Here is a 23874-nt window from a genome sequence, read left to right as displayed (position 1 = left end):
TTGGCAATATGTTGATTCAACATAATACTGAATAATAGACTACTTTAATTACATCGTCACTAAGAGAATGTGTTCTGACTCCATTTGCATTTAAAAATAGTAACAGTAATAAAAAATTACTAATTTTCCAACTAATTCCCATGTTTGTGCTCCCTTTTTTTTTCCCCCCCTCTTGAATAACTTTTTATTGCTATTGACAACTTTTGAATACCAGTTGGAATAACTGACCTTGTTTTGGAAGTGAAACTGAGCAATGTCTTGCCTTGAGATAATCACATCCTTCAGTGCTGGCAGATCTACTAGTTTATTGGTATGCCCAACTAGAACAGTCATCCCTCCAAAAGCTTTGCTTTTACATGAAGTGGTTAAAAGACTTTTATTGCTAATCTAGTTGGCTGAGTAAAGGAGCTGGCTCCCTCTGTTAAGCCAGCTGTAAATTCAAGGGGTACTTCTCAAAGTGCATGGCTCTTCTGGACGGAGAAGTCAAATGAATTGTTCTTCTGTGTCCTCTTGGCTGCACACATTGCTATGCCACACTGCCTCAGGGCCTCACCTTGCCCTGGACCTGAGATCTTTGAGCTCGTTTTTCATTCCCCTCACCCACTGGAGATGTGAAAAATTTGACACTGTTAAGTTTGTTGTGAATTTGACGCTGTTAAGACCATGCAAGAATACAGCAGTTCTTCTGAGCAGAGCTGGTGCTGTAATCCTATGACACCAGTATATAATGCTGTAAATTCTTTGTGGCTGATATGAGCAAAGTTCCGATTAATTAGGCTGTTTATGCTGTCAGGTTTTTTAGAGTATGGAAGATACAAGGGGAGATGATCAGAAGACATGAGGAAAATTGCTTTTGTTAGGATAGGAGAAATAATGGAAAAGTTGTCGGCTTCTTTTGTTCTTCTATACTTCTGAAGTTCTACTTTGTTGCAAAAAAGAAGCCCCAGGAAGCTTAAGCACAATAGTTAATTTTAAAAGGGGATCAGAGAGTATTGTGCCATGAAAAAGGATTTCAGGGTACGGAAAATATCTAACTTGACATTCTCACAAAGTTTTCAGTGTAGTCCACACTGCTAACAGAATGATTTCATCACCCACATGTTCCTGTCCCTTCAGCTTATTAACGTCTGTTGCACAGTGGGATAAGATGGAGACCATGGAGTGTTTAGGCTGACTGTGGTAATGAAAAACATGTCCTGAACACTTCTTTTAAAGTGGCACTGTGATGTTGTGCTTGGCCACTGGCAAGTTTGCTCATCAGAGTCAGGTAATGTGTAAATGACATCAACTCCTGAGGCATTTTTCCCTGAAGGGAGCGTCCAAGCCTCTCAGGCAGCCATGGTGGCGGCGGCCTGGCTGCGCGTTAGCTCTGACAAGGCCCTGTTTAGAGGAGGCTGGCAGCCTGCAGGCAGCATCATTAGGTAATTTCACTAAAAAATGTTCATAGCCCCAAAGAAGTGCAAGCACAGTAGACTTGGCCTTCTAAGCCAAAATCCGTTGCTGTCTGTGCGGATTCACAATGGAAGCTGACACAGAATATCAATGAGGGATTAGTGTGCCCAGAACGCTGTTGTTAAAGGTTGTGGTTAAGTGCTCATGCCACTTGGTCAGACCACATCATGAAACTGCGGTGAGTGTTGAGTTGCTAATGTCTCCTCAGGTTACTTGCCTTGGGTCTGTGAGTAAGCAGAGCAAGGTGACTGATGGGCAGGCTTACTTAATATCAAGGGATGTTAGAGCATTTCTGAAGAGTGGGCCCATAATATCACCTCTCACTGCCTCACTGACAGGAGCAGCCATGCAAGGTGTTACCGAGCAGGGAACACTAGCCTGGATTGAAATAGATATTTTAAAAATCTTTTGCTGCTTTTTTTTTCCCTCCCCCCTACATAGATTCCTCCATTCTGGTGACCTAACCTAGTTGTCCCTGGCAAGTAGAAGCTGAAATGTTCTGTTGAACAGCCCACTTGGTATTCCCACATTACTATGCAGGAGCGCATGAATAGAGGAGTGTATCTAGAGAAAAAAGAAGTTGTAGCCCATGCATTTCTCTATGCCCAAGTCCAGCGTTTTCAAATTCTTGTTAGTACTGGGAAGATGTATTCTCCCATCCTCATGCCTCAGATTAGAATCTCTGTCCCACCTTACATACCAGGGATCTGTCTTGCTCCCTGGAACATGAAGTTCACTGCCAGTGTCAGGACCCAGTCCTGTCAGAAGAGCTTCACTTGAGCAGCTGGCCCAACACATGCTGCAGAGGAGGCATGTGAGTATTTTGTTAGTGGCAGGCATGCTTAAAGCCTTGGACAAGAGGAAATGTCCAAGGACTGCTCCAAAAGTAATGCCCTCTGTTTTATTATATTGGCCCATAATGTCAGAGGCAGATGGTGGTATGGCAGTAGAGATGGAACCTTCCCACCAATATTCCCTTACATGTTATTGCTGTGTGACAGATGGCAGTGTAGAGGTGGGTAGTCTGACATGGAAGTGCATGTGAAGCAAAGGGCTGTCACTGAATTCCTCCACAAGGAAAAAATGGCACCCACTGAAATTCATCGACATTTGCTGAGCATTTCTAGAGACCAAACAGTGGATGTAAGCACAGTGAGGCAGTAGGTGGTGCGTTTCAGCAGTGGCAACAGTGGCGGTGGATCACTTCTGCTGGTGCAGATATTGATGGGCATGGCATGCAGCCTCCTGTTCATCACTGATTAAAAATGCACAGTTAATAGTGGTGGCTATGTTGAAAGCATAGTGTTTTGTAGCTGAAAATTTTCTCTTTCAAACAGTGTTATTCTCTTTGTAGCTGCTGTAGATTCCATGGCAATAAACAAGAGGCATTATTTTCAGAGCGACCTACATATATTCATCTAGAAATTCTAAACAGAGAAATGGCTATCCACTTGGGGATTGCAATTGCAAGTGAAGAACAGGGCAAAAATATTAAACTGAGGTGTTATTCTGATTGTCTATTACAAATTTCGCAGAGATTTTGGAACACAAGTCATTCAATCTAGGTAACCAGATCAAGCAGCCTAGGAGATTGTGTGACAGATCTGTTCCTAAAGTTCTTTTTTTTTTTTTTTTTTAAATTTTTTTTTATGCTGAAGTCTTTGAGGCAGGATGCATATATTTGTGTTAGTGCATTATCAAGTATCTAAACTCCCTCTTGCTATTGCTGGCTCTCAAACAGATTGTTATTGCCAATTCACTGACCTCTCCTATGCTGATTATGCAAGACCAAGTTGAAGGTCTGTCATGTCATCACCTGGGAAACTAGAAAATAAATTGAATAAATCCCATTAAAGTATTTATAGATAGAGATTGAGTCATGGAGGGTTGGAGTATACAGATATTTTTAGTACTATCACTTACACTGATAGTGTAAGTGTTCGCTTTTTGGCAATGTTGACATCTTTTACTGCTGGCAAGAGACTGCTGAGAGAGTAAAAACAAAAAAAAACTCCTCAAAATAAAAGGAAAAAAAACACACACACAAAAAAAAAACCACCAAAAAAGGAATGATGTAAGAATTATATTGATGTTTGTAATTCCTTGTTGTGAAAAATAGCATTCGAAGTGTCACCAGGGGGAAGAAGGGAAGATATATGGGGGTGGAGAAAGGGCAGTGGTATTGGGTACCCAGACATGATGCAAGTGAGGCATGTGGAAGGCTTTGGATGGAGCCCACAACTCTCCTGCCGTACCATCTGTTCAGTTTCTTGGAGGTTATAGGTTAAAAAGAAAGTGTGGCAAGACTCAGCTCTCACTTACCACTGAGATCTTCTGCACAGCACAACGATGTGCCTGTGTTTTATGCTGCTTGTATCCTAACTGCTGTCTGTGTTGTTAAATACCTGGTTCATGGAGGAGTGCTACCATGGAAGGCAACCTGACATTTGGATGGCCCAGTCTGAACTCCTCAAGGGACAAATAAGCATACATGCTGTGATTTTGTCACTACTCTTCTACCTGGAAGAGTAATACATCCTTTAGTACTAAGGGTACACCCTCATACAGCAAACTTCTGGTGGGAAATAGGCTTTCCTTTCATTATTATGCCAGTAGGGAAGTTTTCTATTTCATGATAAGGTTTGCTTAAGCACAGTCTTCCTGCAGTACTTATGCTGGCTGAAAAGGTCACTGCCTGCTTCCCATGAGTGTCTGCAGATCTGCCAGGTGAGTGTTTACTCTTTGACTGCTTTGAATTGTAAGGAGCAAGGTTAGTGGTAAACAGCATGAGTTGTGAGGCATTGCAAGGTCGGTTCATTGGGGCTGCAAAGGGCAACTAAGAGGTAGATCTTGGGTAGGGACGATGGTGGGGTTAGCCTGCCCCTTTCTCACTTGCCTTAAACAGCCACGGTCAATGCTAGGTGGTAACATGCGATTGAGACATTTACAATAGATCTCTCATATACAGACTGTGAGAAAACAGGCTACCTATCTCTTTTCAAAGGTATGCTTTTCTGTCTTTTGAAAGCATGTAGATGCAAAGTGTTTGAAAAAACTACCTAGGAACAAATACTATCCCCTGCCACACTTTGTCACAGGCTTTTAACTCCACTTTTGTAAAGATACTTATTGTACTAGCAAATGGGTTTGTCCCCCACCATTTTGCTGCATCCTTTTCTAGTGCTGGAAAGGATTTCTTAGAGGAGAGAAAGGAATAAATCATTCACAGGATTATGTCTTACTACCTAGCCAGACAAGTAGTTTTTTATGAGCAGTGGGGCTGGCCACAAGGAGATTTCAGTGTTTAAGAATATTCTACCTGCAGCATAAAGTCTTGGATTGTAGTTGACCTAGGTCAGGCTGTTTGAAAGAATGGTTCCCACTCTTGTGGTAATTTGCTCAGTGATAATAACAAACCGTTATATGTCACTCTTCCCAAGTGTGGGAAAAGCATACCTCCATCTTCCATGGTCAGTGTGTGAAAAGTGAATTGACTTAGAGACACATACAATAAAAAAAAAAAACAGTAAAGCCATGCATGGACTTACTGATGTTGTGCCACATAAGTGAGATTTATATTCTATTCCTGGTTTTGCCACCAACTTCATGTAACATTTGAGAGAAATTGCCTCACCATCCCGTGCTCTGGCATACCTGCTTATGGTAGATTATGGCCATCCTCTGAGAACTCGCACTACTTTTATAGCAGTTACTTTCTGATAAGTTTCTTAGTGTTTTTGGTTTGTTTGTTTTATGAGAACTATGGAAGGTGCTGGGAGAAGAGCTGCAATTTGTAGTATTAACCTGCAGCTTGAGTATCCTGGATTTTATGAGATTTCTCAATCTCAACCTCAAACCCAAAGTGAAGTACTAAGATTTTAATGCTTTCCATTTGAATTCTCGGTATAGATGAGCTGGAATGCCAAATGAACATTTCAGTTAGGCCTGAGAAAGGACACAAAAGCCAGGCGTGGAGGTGCAGGGTGGCATTTCCCGGAGATGGGCTCAACTCCAGCACAATGGTCCCTGTCCCTTTGCTAGGATGCTACTGCTTAGAGTCTGAAACAGCTCATGACGATAGCAGGGCTTGAGATGACGTTCATGTCAAGCTGGAGTCTGCTTTTGTGCAAGTATTCAAGTGTCTGGCAGTTCTAACAAGAGAGGTGTGTGGGCTGGCGATAAATTATTCTGCTGTTTACTGACAGGCTAACCTTTTGTGCAAATGGACTTGAAAGACACCCGTATGTTCCCGTTAGCAACTGCTCTAGCTGAGAGCAAGTAATGGTGTCCTTTCCCACATCTTCAGCTGCTCCAAAGTTCTTGTGAGAAATTACACTTCTGAGGCTGAAATTTCCCTACATGTACAGCATTTATTTATTTTTGGCTGTTCTGAGAATAGAAGGGTTTAGCCACACTTCAATAATGAGAGAAGAATGAAGCAAGATTTTCTTTGTCCCCAGAAATGTTAGTTTTAGACATCCTTTCAGCTGAGTGGCTGAAATTTGAAAATCAAGATGTGACAGTAGTGCTCCAGAAAACCCCTAGGGGCCTTTGTGTTTGACTTCATGGTTTCATGCAGTTTTTGTGGCAGACATGGAGCCTATGATGCAGACTTTTCCAGTTCATTTTTCTGAAGTGCACAGCTGAGGGAAGATTTGCTACAGAAGCAGCTGCATCTAATTTAGCAGAGTAGCACAAGGAAGTATATTGCTGCAAATTGGTGCAGAGATCTGGAATGGTTGTTGGAAAGGTAGAAGAAGACCTACTGCCTGGCCTTCAAAGTCAAAAGGAATCCCTTGCACTCTTGCACAACTGCAGGAGAGATGGCATTTCTTAAAGAGTTGTTCTGTAGGCTGAGATGGAAGATTGTTTCTCAAAGACAAGGTATTGTTTCTCATTTTCCCCATTTCCTTGACCCTCCAAAAGTCCTTGGATCAAGGAAAGATATTTAATGGTGTTGAGAAGCCTGTTGAGCCCTCAGCTGCTTCTTCAAGCACCTCAGTGACCAAGTGGGTTATTTCTTCCCTTCTTCTAGCTCATGTTTGAGTAGTGGGATTTGACCCCTCCTGCATTACTCTGTCTCATTTCACGGTCCTCAGTTCCTCACATGTCTCTGTCTTTGCTTAATTTTGGTCATGTCTAAAAAAAAAAATAAAATAAAATAATTTGATGGCACCACATGGGCAAAAGGATGTCTGGAGGATCACATCATTCAGTCTACACAATGCCTGGATCTAAGCCATTCTTTGAGTTCATTGCTTACATGACCTCTAAATATTTATTTTTGAAATGGGTTTACAAATTGCTCTGGTTGATTGAAAGACTCCTGAAAGATACATATTCTACCAAGCATGTGCTGAATGTTGGTTGGTTTTAACAAAACAAAGCGACAGAAAAAGCAAACAACTTGTCTAGTTTTACGTGTAGTAACAGTTCTATACAAAACTAAATGTTATTTTATTCTTTAAGTCTTGTGACCGGTGTCTGAGCAGCCAATACAAATTCAGGATGACAATAGCCTTGGCAGCAATTCTGAACCCTTTTTATCAGCATTTCTACCATGAGAGTCATGACCATGATTTTCTTTCAATGTGCCAAATTTTCTGGATTTTTTTTCTTTTTAAACATATTCCCCTTGAGCTTTTACTTGGACAAATACTATGTCCAGTGTTATTAAGATCAAATTCTCTCCATTTGCTGTGTATTTGAATTGTTTTGTCCTGCATATATGAGCAGCTCTTGGCTCCAACTCTGTACACTAGTATGCAAGACACCAGACTCTTAGGACCACTGGTCAATTGGAAACCAGGTAGTGAAGTAAATTTATAGTCATTGCCTTGTGATGAAAGCTTAGTGGATGTGTCTTAAGGACACATGCAGAAGACTCTGAAGGTCAAACTCAGGTAGGATTGTGGGGAAGCCTACAGGGTTTTTAGCTCAACTAGTATGTTATATGTTTGTCTAGTCTTCCTTTGCTGCATGATAAACAGCTCTAGTAAAACAACATTGTATGTACTTGCCAGGTAAATATACATGAATAGATTTACCTTGGGGATGAGTAGTTTTGCCTTGTGGAATTTTCGTCCTTCTACTTGAAAATCTTTATTTTTTTCAAATACTTCATGCTAGAATTTAACGAGGGACTTCATGCTATGAAACCATCATGAATTACAAAGAGACTGTAAAACAGCTTTGAGGCAAGTACAGATTCAATACAGTTTTTATCTGCCATGCCCTAAATTAGGTGATAAAAATGGCAATGTAAAAAGCCCATTTGGGGAGACAAATGGATTGATCTACTAATCTTACTTTCTAAACAGTACCTGAAAGAACAGTTGACTTGTGTTGCCAAAAATGAGCTTTAGAAAATAATGATGTCATCTTTTTTTTAATGATGGAATGGATGAAGATAATACCATTCAGCCATAGTGCTTCATTATAATTATCATTTAAAAAAAAATCTTGTGAACATGTTATTACACTCACACGCTTCAAATTCAGCTTTCATGGGAGAGGCCAGCCATGTAAAATGAGCTGTATCTTGAAGTTAATATCCATTTACCACACAGTGCCTCCCCACACAAAGGCTATAACATCTGTATTATGGGGCATTTCTGTTGCTTTAATCGCCACCTAAAGCACTCATACTGGTAGTCAGTCATTAATTCTGGAGGTTAATGACACAAATCTGGATTTATTAGTGCTGTAAACCTGTGGGAAATAGTGAGTAAAATTAGTATTTTTTCCATCATAATGAATAATGTGTTTTCATTAGATGTGAACATGGTGTGTTGATTCCTGCAGTAAAATGACTGCATGTAAGCCATTCAGATTTGACTTATCTTTCATCAGCTTGGCTGTAACATTTCAAATTGTAGAACACTTCCTCGTTTACTACCGAAGTCTTGGTCCCTGGTTTAGGGGATTGAAAACTGGAAATCATTTTACCCTATAGTGGAAGGTTTCAATTTTAAAATCTCTCTTCCTTGCTTAAAATGTTGCCACAACAGAAATCTCTGCCTTTCTTGGGAGGATGGAATGTGCTGGACTGTATCCTGAAGTTTAAAAATGGGTCCAAGAAACAAGTTTATGGTGCAAAATTAGCTACAGTGCTTAGTGTTCTTTGATTTTTAAAGGGCTTAATCTACATGCTAAGCCATGTATTTGTATTGCATCAGTCTATCCTATGTCTACACAACTCTTCAAACTTCTTTGAGATTGTTAGAGGCTTTGGAAGGTCTGTAAGTTAGTAAAGGTTGTTGTTGTAGTTTTTTTTTCCTGTTTTGGGGAGTAATTTGCTATCCAGTTGTTTATGAGCATGAATGAGTACAAGTGTTATCCAGTACCCATTATGGATGACTTCTGAAGTTCAATATAAAAAGATCTTCCTTAGCTTGGTTGCCTTTCAGTGGAAATGAAATTTTTACTCACAGTGCTGGGAACCATGTGTTTGTTGTTTATAATGCTCCAAGGCCCAAGGGGAAAGAGGGAAAAAAAAAAAACACCTGACCATGGAAATTACCAAGTCTTAGAACCAATGCAGTGAAGGATGACCAAGGAGTAGAAACTAAGGAATTATGTTGTGTAAATTTCTTTACAGTGCCCTTTTTTGGGCTTTGGGAAGTGTAATGCTGTATCTTCCACCACCTGCATAATCTGAGCATCTTCTGCTGTTGGTCTGATAAAGACAGTCTTGCATCCTGAAAATCAAGTGGATGGCACCCCAGTTGGGGCCAGGTCTTTGTCTGAGGAGAAATGGGACAGATATCTGGTAACCAGAAAATACAAAAGGGAGTGTCTTGCACCTGTAGATGCAGCAACAACAGAGTGGGATATGAATCCCAGGCAGTTGCTTTGGTAGTGCATAGGAATTAAAAAAAAAAAAAAGAGGGACATAATTCTGAATCCTGCAAAGTTTTAAGAAATATTTCCTTGTGATATTCGCACGTTCTCTTCGTTTACTTGGGCTGAGTTTGAGACAGCTGATATTCTTCCAGACACTGAGGAAGCTGGGCGTCAGCACTGTCTGCTTCAGATAAGATTAATAATGTATAGCTTCATAGGGAATGGAGCCTAAACTGCTGGGATGCCACGGAAGGCACTCCTACTGAGGAGGAGCAGCTGCCTGCCTTGAGCCTCCTGGTAGGGATGAGATGAACCATCTGAGACAGTCTCAGATCGACTCTTGTTGGGTTCCAAAGGCAAGTTGCTCACACCTTGTAGTTCAGTGTGTTGAAAGCAGCAGACAGAGCTGTGGACCTCTGATCAAGTCCAAATCCTAGTGCTGTACACTTAAAATCTCTCTTTGAAAAATGACCCATAATTCAACACAGGAGTACAGCAGTAGGAACTTTGTTTCCTACTTTCATAGCAGAATGTGCTATAAAGTGCAAGGACACTTTGAGCTTCCTGAAGTACATGCTAACAGCAGTTCGGACTGAGAAACCAGAAGAGAGGCTGTTCTTTCAATGAAAATCCTCTGCAGTTGCTTCTGCTTCCCACTTTGGATTTGGAGGTTAAAAAGAAAAATGTTTGATCTGTTGGAGGCTTCCTATGTTGAGCACAGGTTGGAGACTCTGGATCCTCCTCTCTTGCACCTCATGCATTACTGTCCTGCCCGTGCTGGCAATGAAGCCATGATCTTCATCTTCCTCTAGTGCTGGGTGCAAAAAGCAATTTGCCTCTTCAAAAATTTCTTCCCGGCTTATGCGGTGTTAAAATAGGCCAGAAACTGGCCACTACTGTCAAAAAATTCCAAGCTTTGTCTGAGATGTTTTCCATCTCAGTGCCCTGTATTTTTGTGTATTCTCTTTGACCATAAAAAATGATTGGAATGGCTGGATGGCTTTTTTCCAGTGTCACTGCAGGACGTATTGCTACATGGAGGCAGTCTGAAGACTCTTGCGCTCACACTTCCCCCTCACCCCTGCAAGTGTTGCTTGGTGGACGCATTCAGATGTGATTCAGTCATTTCCAAAGCACATTCTCCACTCCCAGTACATGCATGAGGAGTTTAAGGAAGAGGAGATGTACAGATTATCTAGTTCTGTGGGTTTTTTTTTTTGTTTTTTTTTTTTTAAAAAGTAACACAACATTCCTGCAGTAAAAACAATGCTTGCTTATCTTCAATTTCTTAATCACTGCCATGTAGAAAGGTGCTGGGACATTTGCAGCTCTTGATATTGTTGAGGAAGTTGGTTAGCAGCCAGTGGGACTCGAGCTGTGGAGTGATAAGGCTCTGCAGGTTCCAGCTCCTTAAGGCTTCCTTCTGCCCAAGCTTGCTCTTCTGAAGCAGCTACTAGGGTCAGCCTCAGGTAGAGTCTTCTGCGTTATTTACCTATTTACTCATCCTTGGATGCAGTTAAAAGACAGAGTCAAGAATAGAGAACTGGGAGGGAAATTGTAGATCCCTCAAGGCTGCGCGGTGGGAGTGCTGGTGTTTTCATGCCCCCCTGATGGGGGATTTCCCTCTCCAAGTGCTTAAACTGAGGCAGGGAGATCAATAGCATCTGTTCCTTTCCTTCTGGTCTGAACAGTGCTGAGTGTTAGTGTACACAGCAGGTATTACACGCATCACTTGAGCTCCTCTGAAACCTCAACTAAGTGCTCCTTTGGTCTCTTGGTGTGGAAAAAAAAAATGTTTCAGGCTTGCAAATCTGTGCAGAAGCTGCCTCTCCACATCAAAAAGTCGTGTCTTGTGTCGTGTGCTGTGGCAGTAGTTTGCTTTTTCCTTTTAGAGGTTTCCAATCTGAACTCCTTAAGTGTTCCTTTCACAAACAGTTTTTGATAAACACAAATTATTTTCCAGTTGGGAGTAATTTTACATGCAACTGAGCACATTGCTGGCTTTACAGAGCTCTGTGATATTTACCGCAGCAAATTATTCTGGTAATATTTTGGTATTGAAAACTGTAAAATGAAATACCCACTGTTAGGTTAGCAGAAACTGAGGGGAAGCAGTGATTGCTGAAACAGACAGGAGCTTAGCTCTGTTGTTTTTCCATTGTCAAAGGTAAATCATTATCATTATCTGAAATCAGATGTTTCCTTAGTTGCTTGTACACATATGTGAGCTACCCTCTCTTCTTCCTACGCAGAACTATTTCACCCTTGAAAACTAATCTAAATTGATGTTTTATTTTATTTTGGTTTGGCTTTTTATTGTAGCTCTATGGATACAGGGGGGAGTAAGAAAACCACATGAAGTAATGTTCGGTCTTGCCCCAGCCTTTTCTTTTCAAGGAAGAGCCATAATTGTGGCGCCTTCTCAAAAGATCTTGGTCAGAGGTGGGCTGCATTTGCCCAAGTGGTGCAGCAATTAGGGGCTCAGCATCCCTCAGCAGGGTGCGGCACTGCTAGGAGCAAGTCTATTTCTACTCCAACTCTAGGACCATGCAGCAAGAGCCACCTCTTCTACTTTGTGCCTGCACAGAGACAAAGGAAAGTGTTCCCTGGGCTCCTGGACACTGAGCAGCTGGTGCAGCAGCTCACCTCTGCAGGTCCCACTATGCTAGAGGTAAGGAGTGCAGTGTCTCAGTGCAAACTGGACCAGTCCTGGACAATTTGCTGTTCCATACAGTAGCAAAACACTGCTGAATTTAGGACAGAAAGGAGAATGTAGAGGAAAATACGTGCTTTGTGAATTTAAAGATATAAATCACATTGTTCCTGCTGAGTTGTGATGTGTTAGTACACAGCTTGCTTATTTGGAGATCCAGTTCTTGATTTGCCACATATTTCTCAGCACGCGTTTTGTCAGTCCCTAAGCCTTGGCTTGTTTAGGCCTGGATCATGCAGATAATGTAGATGCTGCACTATTTGATGAACCCTGAACATCCTGCTTTTCTGTTGTCACTGAGAATTTCTGTGTTTCTCCTATAGCAGGTGATATCTAATATTACTTTTCTTCACCTACACTGAACATTTTAACCAAATGTTACTGTGGCTTGCCTTTATGGGTAACTATTGGAAATGTTTTGTCAACACAAAACCACTTTTTATTTTATATTTAGAAAATTCACTGTGCTTTTAATTATTACAAGGCTTGGAGAGGGATTTGTTTTCTGAGTCTATTTTTGGCATTTCAGAAGCACACCATTTTAGTTATTTTTAGTTGAAGTGCCTGTTGAAAGCCTCCATAATAAAAATAAAGAAGAAATTGGATTACCTCTGAGATTTAGAAATACTGTTAAAGAATTTATTAGAATTTATTTATATGCGGTAAGCCAAGTCATGTTAGTCTGCAGGTTGCAGTGGTGTACCTGGGAATTCAGAGTGTTGCGCTACTTCAATAATTAAAGTGTAGTCAGCTGAAACCTCCCTTAATAATCAAAACTGTTCCCCAGGATGTAACCTTCATTACTGTCCTGGTGCAGCCTTCCAGTCGTGACCATTGGTGAGGTAAATGATCAGTTCAGTCAGAAAAAATAAAAGGATTAAATTATCATGACGGTAGGATTTGGGTTTTTTTTTTTTTTTGCTATGCCCGTCTTTGATAATGTGAACTGTGTATGAACATTCTTTCTGCTGCCATAGACAAACAATGAAACACAACGTATCTCTGATTTGAAGGCTGTTCTGCTTTCTGTATTGTCAGACTTGGGTTATTTCACGGTTTCTGTTTTCTGTAGCTTTGGCTAAACTAAGATGCTGATCTCTCCTCTGCAGCTGAGCTGCCTACCTCATCTCTGCTGCGCTCTGTTGCACTGGGGGTAGTGTTCTGCTACAGCATGGTTTCCTTATCACTAGTTTTGCGGTAAATCAAGTAGGAGGAGACTACACTTCCATGCAAGGTCTAGAATAAGGAATTCATAGCACATGAATTCTTATAGGATACTGGAGGACATCTGCCTTAAGAGTCTGTCGCCAGAGCTGAGACCTTCAAGGCCTAGATAAAGCACTACTTCTGTCTCTCCCATACCATATATATTCTGACCCCTGCTTTACATAATCTGTCATCAGTTCTTCTTTGAGTTGGATTCGGTAGTGAAACTCGTCAGATATGGATAACCTTTATCATTCCTTTGTTTCATGTCAGGGCATTCTTCCAGAAGCCTCTGAAAAGCAAAGCTATGACAAAGAAACCTTTGAATATGGCTATCAATACAGAGACTGGAGAACTGTAATTTCAAATTAAAAAGGATCCTTTTGAGCTTTGTCTCTCAGAGCAAGCCTCAAGTTTTTTTTCATCCTAGTGATCTGAATACAAGTGGTTTGTATTCTCCAAAATGTTTAAAAAAATAACAGTAATTTCTACATTTATGAGGGTTGTTCTCTATCTGAAGTGTATCAAACAATTACTTTATTATACTGTCGTGTTTTCTTCAAGAATCCCACAGCACTTCAACTACGTTATTGAAGCCCCAGAATACCCCACTGAGTTAAGAGACATTTCTGTATCTTGTTTTCTGCAGTAAGACGAACTGAGATGGAAGAAGTGCTAGCTATTTGCTAAATGCTAAGCAGTCCCAATCAGATCTAGGAATGCTGACTCTGCAGCTGCTTAATTTAACAATTCACTTAAATGCACCTGACTTCTATCCAAATAAATCCTCTAGGACTCCTTCCTCTGACCACGTGTTGTGTGTACACAAACTGCAAAGAAAACACAGAATATTAACGAATATATGCAGTACGTCCTCAACAACTGTAAAATAGGGAAGTGCTGACTGTGTACTGTAGTTCTGCGCTTTTTACAGTGAAAATGTCTTCAGTATGAACAGCTCTTAAATACTATGTCATAGGAGAATACAATAGAGAAGAAGCTTCTCCAGTAGTCACTCAATACTCTGCATTTCTTCATCAAACCTGGCACTTGTTTCTTTTGATTCACTGGTGGGAGGCAAACTGGATGGGGGACCTGCCTGACATGCTTGTGGTATAGGAGAATGGTTTAAAATGAAGGACAACCTCTGCTCTGAAAGATCTGTGAGATTCATAAGATGCTTTGCCCACGCAAGGGGAAGAATCAAGAAACCTATAATTAGCCAACACGTTGTCCTTCTCAGACAGCTGAAGGTCAGTTGAAAGTTGGTGTGAGGGGGAGCGAATGCTCTGTTTCTCCCCCTTCAAGAGTCTCAAGTTCCCTGTTGCACAAGGGTTGAGAGAGGTCATACTATTTCCATCTTTCGGTGTCTACTTGTCTGTATCAAGAAACTCCACTACGGCTTGAGTTGCCTCAGATCCCATGTAGGCTGGTGCTGGATGTTGCCTGGATTTACAATACAGAATGTGCAGCCTGTTGGCTGGGCTGCAGGAGAAGCACTGCAAAGCAGCACTGTGCACTGGAGAGTGCAAATCTTGATGTGATTTCAACCCTTGCTTTCTCTTGCATGCTAGTGAGCTAATCTTATTTTCTCCACAAGTGAGACTTCCTTTTGTTGTCTTCCCACTCTTTTGGTGGGTATTGTAGGAGTGGACATACAATGCTATGCATCAGTTTGTATTGGATGACATGTCTAAGCATTAAATCAACAGGGTAAAACATGGTAACAGGAAGAAGTTTGCTGCTTGTTTCGTTTAAGTGAGTGCTCTTCAAGACAGTCAAGTCTTGGTGTAAAATGCCTGGTTTTGACTGTATTTTGTGCATGATTAAGTTGTCCCCTGAGAGTAAGTATCTAAAACAGCTATTGTTCATTGGGGATTATCTTAAATTCTTTTCATCCTATGCTTGTGTGTTCTTCTGCAGTATTATTAGCTATTAAGGAAACTGTCTACTACAACCATGTTGGAAGTACTGATATTTTTTAGTATTGGAGATTGCTAGAAATTGGACACTGATCTCATGTTTAAAGAGAATGCTTGAGGAAAAAAACTGGTTCGCTAAAAACTGCTTTGAGTGAAAAAACAGAGAAGTTAACCTCTGAGGGTTTATTTTAACAGGACTATGTTTAGTCCAAGTTTCATTTAATGTAAAAATGTAATTTACAGCTCTCCAGCTGTGCATATGCATTTTCACTCTATGATGTTTGAGACAAAAGAATTCGGTGTCATTGGATTTCTTTCTTTTTGAGCCCCAACAGTGATCGCTGTAAATGTGCTGAGGTTGAAAGAATTTAGTATTATGTAATGGAAGATAAGAAATTTGGGTGAGACATTTTAATGTAGTACCAGTGTGAATAAGTCCTTCCTGCATGACTATGCCACAGTGTGTAGGTGGAATTTTTACTGGGACTTGTTTTAAACTTAACTGTATTCATCTTAAAACGAAGCGCACTGGTAACGTCTAGCATTGCCTATAATCCTTTGCCTTGGCAGATGTCACAGAGCAGCAGAAAGCCACGCAGACGCTGTTCTTAAAGAGACTGCTCCAGTAAAGCACAGCTTTTGCTATGCTTTGCTTTCGCAGGTTCCCAGCTTCTCACAAGCTCCCTGGAGGGATCTTTTTGATTAGTGTGCTATGTGCCTCCACTACACCTGTTGAAAATGCGCACCCCAATAGAGCGCTCTGTTTTCAGATTACTGCCGTAGTTGTCAGTAAGCTGGGAGCTGGGGATTGCTCTATGAAAAGAAAAAAATAACCCATGCAGGTGACCAGCTGCACGTCCTCAATTTTTTACGTACTTTTGAAAGCATACTTTTGAGTAGAGACAAGCACTCCTGCTCTGGGTATATACGTGCTCTCTTGTACCACTGCACACCTTTATAATATTGCAGGTAAACTACTTTCAATTGCTTATTTTCAGTCTCATCACCATTTCTAAGCAAAATTGTCATAGTTGCTCTCCATTTCATCTAGCCAAACTGGAAGTCCATATAAAATAACTACATTTTTGAAAAGAGATGCTCCATCTTAGCCCCCTATAATATGTTTTGCACTTAATGGATGGGAGTGGGTCTCCACCCCGTGCAGCTTCATCGTCTGTCTGTGCACAGCTGTGTTATGTGTATGCATGTATATTTACGTGACTGCAAGAGAGATGCAGGCATGACCAGGGGAAAGCTGGCTACATCTGCTGTGTCCTTAATGGCACCCCTTGTCACTTTCTGAGGTCAAGTCTGGCCACTTCTGCCCCCTCCCCCTGCTGTAGGACCAGCCCACCTTTCTGTTTCAATGCAGACATATGCACAACAGACCTTAGCTAATGAAGACATTACAGAAATAAGGGCTGGGGTGCTTTCTGAGGCCCATAAAACTGTGCAAGTAGTGCCCATGCCTAGAGATTTTGAAGGAGCAGGTTGTGCCAGGCTGCGCGGGGCTGCAGGCCTAGAGAGCTTACTGAGGTCTTCAGTGGGTTCCTGTCTGTGCCCCATTCTGCTTACACATGAGCATAAAGTCTTCTTGTGCTTTGGGTAGAGAGGATTGTTTTTATTTAGGTGGCAAGAAGTATTTTCTCATGCAAAATGTGAAAACCAGCGTTGGAGACTATTAGTCCCAAGACTTTATCAGTCTGCAGGAAAATTGCAGAGTGTGGCTATTGCTCACCTCAGAGCTCTATTTTCTGCGACAAGGTATCCTATTTCTCAAAGAGAGCGAAATACAGCAGGGGACCCTGTGGAGGGGTTTTGTTGTTGTCCTTTATTATACTTGAGGGGAAGACTTGTGAAAGCAGGTCAGGCAAAGCTTGGTGCGATGCACTTTGATTTTTTTCCCCCCTTCCTGTTACTGGTCAGCCTCAGGAAAATACTCTTCAGCAGAACAACTGAAATTATTTAACTAACCATTTGCTTCACTCCAGTTTTGTGATTTTACTTTTTTTCTGCACATAAGTATCTGTTTCCTGTGTAGCACATACTGGGACATCCTCCTCTGCCACTTTCTTCCTAGACTGATGGAGTCACAACAATTCAGGAGTCATGACAATAATCATGAGACATTTTGAAAGAGAATTTCTCTGCAGATGTTGAGGTGCAGCTACTTCTGCAGCTGTAACAATTCACGTGCCTATCAAATACAGTATCCTCTCCTCACACAGGCGTACACCCAGAGAACTGTACCCAGATATCTTGGGCTGTCTCTCTAGGTGCCACCTTCACCCTTCTCTCTGTCTTTTCCATCCCCTTTGGTGTATCCCTGCCTGGATCCCTGCAGCACTGACTATGCAGTGGTGGTGGTGGATAGAGGTGGGCTCGAGTCCTGCTGTCCAGCTCTGAAGCTGTCTGTCAGGTAGGCTGCAGCATCTGACATGGCCTCTCTGCCACTGGCTGAAGGTACTTGTTTCAGGTTGAGCTGAGAAACGCTTAGACTTCCCTCAAAACCCCAGCTTGTTTCTGTCTGCTTGGTTTGGCTGAGGGACAGCAGGGAAGGAGGAAAATCCCAGCACCATTTGCTGTTTGGTTGTGCCAAAAGAAAGCCGCCAAAGCAGGCTTGTAAATATTACACGCAGTAGTAGGGATCTGATGGCTGCAGGGAATTTCTCACCCCCCTGGCGCTCTTTGGATTTACCCGCCTGGCTCGGGCTCTGCTTACACCTGTCAGCTGAGGGTGACAGCACCAGTGCCAGCAGTCCGTGACTGTCCCCTTGGAGCTTTGCCTGGCCAGCTGGTAGTGTATATCATGAGCCAGGCCTCCTCTTCCTCCTCCTCCACAATCCTGAGCAGGAGATCGTGGCCATGCCTTCCCACCCCATGAGGAAAGTGGGTATCAGCCCCATCTGAGGCCTTCTTTGCTTCTTAAGTGGAAATAAAGGGTTTCAGCCTTTCTTCCCTGCAATGGTGGAGGAAATAATGATCTTTTCCTTCTTTTTCATTTTTTCTTTTTTTTTTTCCCCCATTTCTGTGGTGGTCTCTACTTCAGCAGGATGAAGCCAGCTGGAAATTTCTAATGGAGGGGAGAGATGAGGATGAGGAAGGAGGAGGATGAAACCAGGTGGGATTGGCCCCAACAGGAAAGAGATTAGAGGCAGATTGATGTTTGTCCACATTAGAAAGTGAGGCTTGTTCACTCAGGTGCACTTCTCTCCTACTTCTTTCACTACTGTCTGACTCACGTTTATCACTCATGACAGTGATACTGTCATTTTCCATTGCTCTCACCCTGTCATCCACATGCAAACAAACCATCCAACAGTTTGTGTGACAGAGACCTTTTTGGCTCAACTCCGGACCAGCCAGCCTCTGCTGCCACTGGCAATCAACAGCCCTCTGCCATAGGGTTTCTGTATGAGTGCTGTATTTGTAAAGTACATTCACACACTTCATGCTTTTTTTTTAAGCCTCCAATGTCTATAGCATTGACAGAGAAATAATATTTTCCCACATGCAAATAGAGAACATGTACCATATATTGTTGTAAAACCTAAATGGATTCATTAAGCAATAACTTCAAAAAAAAAAAAGTCTGTTTAAAAAATTAATAAAGCTGCGTTTGTTTCCCCTCTTTTCTATCAGTGATAACAACTGTTTATTGCAGACTGTTACCAATGCACTCTTTGCATTTATACTTGTGAAGCCTCTTTGATTACTGATGAACTTTGTGAATGCATTCACAGTGCATCAGTGGTCCACATGTAAGAGCCTCCTCTCCAAATTCTTGCAATGGAAACCTTCTGGATGAGTCTGAACATGCCACACAGCTCAAGTTAGCTGCATGGTATGTTGCCCTAATTATTGTTTGCTAAAGAGTCTAGAAGGAAATGTATGTGAAATAGTCTTTATTATATCCTTCAAATAAATTTAATACTCATTCTGAGCATAAATTATCAAGCAAAAATCAGAAGTAAAGGAAGGTCAGACGGTCGTATACAGAGTTGAGAGTAACCAGAATCAGATGTTTCTTCAGCAGGTGAGATTTTTGCTGCCATGTAAGCTTTTACTTATTCAGCCTGATGTAAGACATGTATAATCAGCAGTTATGTTCAGGAAAGAAGACTGAACTAAGTGCAGGAATCCACTCAGTTGTGACTTAGGTGAGCTCTCAAGTGACTTTGTGGCCCCTTTTGCCCTTTGCTTACTGTTAGTGTGGAACCCATCTGCCTCTTCAGATGTTTCTGCTGAGACTTGTGTGTGGTGCTTTTGTAACAAAAAACATTTTGGTGCAGTGGTGCCATTGTTTTGACCTGTGGGTCAAGTGGATCATTTAACCCCATTTCTTCAGGTTACCATTCCTGTGTGTTTGCCTTGGAGGACTCTACAGTGATGTTGTGTGTGTATGTGTGTGTGTGCACACCAGAATGCATCATGGCTCCAGAGTGTCTTTATGTAACAGCAATCTCCTCATGTTGGACTGCACACCACTGGATCATGGTGTCCATGTGACCTGAAGTGTGTTAGGATCTCCTTACAGTCAAGCATGCTGTGTTATGTTCTTTCCAGGTGGTTGAGGGTTTTTTTTTGCTTTTTTTTCACTTTAGAGTCACAACAGTTTAAAACAGTGCTGAGGAAAGCTGTTCAGCCATATATGCTTTTAAAAGGAGAAGCAATGCAGTACTCTTTTAAAGTATTCTGTGGAAAGGAGACTAAATTGAACATGGTCTTCAGTCTTGCCTGTGCTATGGCTGAAGTTGGGCAACTTCTTTGGACTTGTGAAAGAATTTGAGCATGCATTCATCTATAAATCATTTTATCTGTACTATTTGCCTAAAGCCCTATATTTGCAACCATATATTGAAGCCATATATTCTTATATTGTACAAAATAATGCGTGTAAAACATCACTCAGCACATCTAAATGCACACTTGCATATAGAATCATCATGCACACAGGCACTTATCTGCTTCTCTTTTACTTTCAGAATTATATAGTCTGCTTGCTTGACTACGTACTTTTAAAATGAAATGGGTAAAATCATACTATATATTCTGTTGCACGTGCTGATATCCTCTTATTTTCTCATTTCACTTAAACAGTGTTCATGAAAAACGGTATTATGAAATAGAGATGTTCATTAACCAACCCCCCCCCCCCCCAAATGTTAATGTTGACACACAGAACTCGTCTAGCAGAGAAAGCATATCTGGTCCAAGTAATCGTCAGTTGCTTTCTAATTACAGTGACAGTACAAAAATAAAGCAAGCTTACCTCAGCTCAGGAGGCTAATTTCTGCTGTATCCCGGGCAGTTCCCTCTGCTTATTCACTTGAAAAGGGAAAATCCACTTGAATAAAGGAAAAAAAAAGTCTTTAATAGGAGAGCAAGGGATTCAAGGAATTCTCATCTGAGCTCCTTATCCACTTGTTCTAGTGAACTGCAAAAACCCAGCTCCAGTAAGTAGTAGCTCAGAATGGCTTTCCTCCCTTCGTTTATTCTGTGGGCTGAGGCTCTACAGGAATAAACCTGAGACAGTGCTGCATGGGAGAGACAGCGGGGGGACCTTGGCACGGAGTTGGACCAAACTCTAAATATAGCCCAACCCACTTTCTGTGCAGTTCTCTTCATGCACTGAAGGCAGATGACCTTGTCAGAAAACTGACCTCACAGCATGTCACTGTCTACAAAGAGAGGATCTAAAGGAACAGGACTGCAGTGTAAGAGGACAGAAAAGCAATCAGCCATCTGCTTGCAGCACATGAATGTAGGTATGAGCTCTATTTTTATGAGAGTTGCAACTGATCGAGTTGTAATGCGCTTTGTTTGACCATTTAGACACACGTGCTGCGTGCCAGTTCACAAAAGACTTTTACAGATGAGAGACTGCATTGTAATTTCTAGTCTTGAATAGAGAGTACTGACACAGATGAAAAGCCTGTCGCCTTTCCTCCTTTGAAAAATGTTAACTCAGCAAAGTGGGTAGTATTTCTCTTTTATATTACATTAATCTTCATTCATATGTAGAAGGTTTCTGTCTATTAGAAGATGTTTTCTCTCGCTTGCTCATAAAGTAAGATCTTCGGAAAAATGTTATGTAAATCCACAAATGTATATTCCAGTACTATATAAAGTAGAGATTCTAGGGTAGCTTGAAAGGGCAGTGCAAAATTCAGTATCTGAGACCAAATGGCTGAGAAATGTTTAGGATATGCAAAGGAGGATGCGGGCTCATAAGAGGCTTAGAAATATAGCCATTGGGCCTTGGGTAGAGAACTGCTTTTTGACAGATGGTTTATAATCCAGTAAGTTTGCCACTTTATATGGCAACATGTTCAGGATATTTTGTTCTTAATCTGAATGAAAGTTTAATTTTATGAGTTAACCTGATGTTCTTTCAAATGGACTTGATGCTGCTACGTCATATGAAGACTTCTGAATATAAAAAAGATGCAGAAATCTGAACAACTCAAAATGCCTTCGTTCATATTTTGTACGGGGACATTGAGGAGAGCTGGGATAAAAGCTTGCTTGCAGTACTATTCTTTAATGAGGTATATTTCTTGGTAGTGACACATAGTGAATTGTATGCTATGTTATATATGTGCCTGCAATTTTTTATGTTCGGAGAAAACTTGTGAAAATGTCAGGTCTGTGATAACCTTATACCATAGGATTGTACATCTGCAAAACATGCATGAGCCAAAAAGGCGTCAATGATATCAGCGGTCAGTAAAATATCAATGCGTATCTATGAAAAATAATGTAATATGCGCTATTAAGTTTTTACAACGTGTGCTGTATATTTTTTATGGCAGCCTACTGTTTTTGGCAAGTTTTGCTATGTAATTTTATCATGATCTATCAACTTGAAGTCCACAGAGTCAGCCAGACTCTGTGTGTTACCTTCACAACAAGAACTACAGCTGTGAAGCCACAGCTGCTTCCCAAGACAGTGAGAAGACAGTAGGAAATATGAGTCTCCTGCAGTACAAAGGGAGACATCACATCTGGGTTGTACTACATTCCTGGACAAAACTTAATCATAGTCAGACCTAGGCTAGCACCCATCATTGAAGTCGTTTTATGGAATTCTCCCAAGTTTATATTTGCTCCCAATTTGCATATTTCCTTTCAATTAACAAAAACAAATGTTTTTAGGAGAGAATATTATAACTAATGAAGAATGGTGGGGTTGTTTTTTTTTTTGGAATTGTGGCTTTTTTTTAGAATGGCTTTTCCGTGTATTTGCTCGTATGCTTCTGTTAGTATTGATAGCTGCTTCAAACCAGATTTTTGGGATTTTCCCTCATACAATCATACATTCTATAACCAGTGCTTGTCAGTTGATTTTTCTTTGATTAAACGCAAATTCCTAGGCATTTGTAGTTCTTCAAAGGTCCCATGGGATGTTTTATAAGGTAAGATGTATGAACCACAACGTACAGTATGGTCAACTGTATTCTGATTTTTTTTTTTCCATGTTCCCCAGATTTTCGGAGTTAGATAGAATGTTCTCTTACTATTGCACAGCATTGCTGGCATCCTTTGACTTGTTTCTGAAGTGCCTGTAAGTTATACAAGGCCTGGCATCTGTCAAGAGGAGAAGCCCTTTTTACAAGGTTAAGTATTTAATTATTTTGTAACACTCATCCAGTAAAATTTTAAACAGCCAAAACCTGTACTACTTCTAAACAAGCTAAACGAAATAATCTCCTTTTTGCCTGTCTCTCTAAGAATATACTTCTAAGCTGAATTGGAGATTTGAAGAGATTCTCAGAAGGGTAGTTTTTGAAAGAACAGAAGTAAAAGTAATGAGGAAGCTGCCGTACTTATGAGTGCCATCTGAGACTTCGCTCTTGGTGTCATTGGCTTTGGAGTACTAGAGCAGACAGCAGAAGTGATGTGCACTCTGTGCTGATGAGTTTCTGTATCTTTAGGCTCCAGGTGCTTGTTTGACAGGCCAGTCATGACGAAATTAAGTTGGATGGCAAACAGTCAAACGGTCTGTCATATTCCTAACACGTGAAATCTTAGTGTTTGCCCTTCAGCTACCATGGGTCTTAAAACTACAGTGACTGAAAATGAATGTCAAGTCCTCCTTACCTCTGTGGTGACATTATTTCTCATGTGAGACAGAGATGGGATGTCATATTCAGCCCACATCTTGTGGGAGAGTAAGTAGTTTTTTACCAGGCTAAGGGTGACTTACTACTTTTATATTTGACCAGTCTCTTTCTGTGATTTTTTTTGGATGTGTTTCTGTTTTATAAGGCAATATATGATAATGGGAAGGTCAAATTATAGGTAGGCTGGGTTGTAGCTGTACTACAAGCTAAGCCTCACCTTGGTCATGTGAGGTAGATTCTTCTTCTGTACTTACACATATACAACAGGGGATTTCCTCTGACCTTGACCCCAGATATACCCTTTATTTTGTATTTATTTTGTATTTTTCTAGTCAGCAAGTCAAAAACCATCTTGGAAGAACCAGTTCTGAGTATTAAAGTGTTAAAACTTAGGGAAAGGAAAACTCTCCTGTAGGAGACTTTTTTTGGCACAGTCTAGTAGGTGTTTGTATCTGTGTGCTAAATGACTCCATTAAGATCTCCTCTTTCAGTCTAAAAAAGAGGAACCTCAACTGAATGTCCTCTCCTGCAGTTTATCTGTGGTAGATATGTTTTCTCAGTTGACAAGGGATGGTGTTTACACCAACGTGAAGACATTGTAGTACAAACT

The 23874-nt window shown here is 41.1% G+C and overlaps 1 protein-coding gene across 4 annotated transcripts in view; it reads left to right on the top strand.

Moving 5' to 3' along the window:
* CMSS1 (cms1 ribosomal small subunit homolog (yeast)) overlaps positions 1-23874 on the top strand; it is a 230312-nt gene that overhangs the window by 180669 nt on the left and 25769 nt on the right. Inside the window, exon 1 of one of the 4 annotated variants that reach the window (XM_021399925.1) lies at positions 6212-6336. The exons of 2 other annotated variants lie outside the window; for them this stretch is intronic. In XM_021399925.1, coding sequence (XP_021255600.1) covers positions 6276-6336 — 61 coding nt within the window. In that variant the 5' untranslated portion in view covers positions 6212-6275. Of the gene's footprint in view, positions 1-6211; positions 6337-20756; positions 20907-23874 lie in introns of those variants that run through there. One more of the 4 variants, XM_021399904.1, reaches the window with a different exon arrangement.

This window comes from Numida meleagris, chromosome 1 (genome assembly GCF_002078875.1).
Source record: "Numida meleagris isolate 19003 breed g44 Domestic line chromosome 1, NumMel1.0, whole genome shotgun sequence".
In the NCBI taxonomy this organism is placed as follows: domain Eukaryota; kingdom Metazoa; phylum Chordata; class Aves; order Galliformes; family Numididae; genus Numida; species Numida meleagris.
The sequence above is the reverse complement of the archived record's forward strand: the minus strand, read 5'-3'. Positions and strand labels throughout refer to the sequence as shown.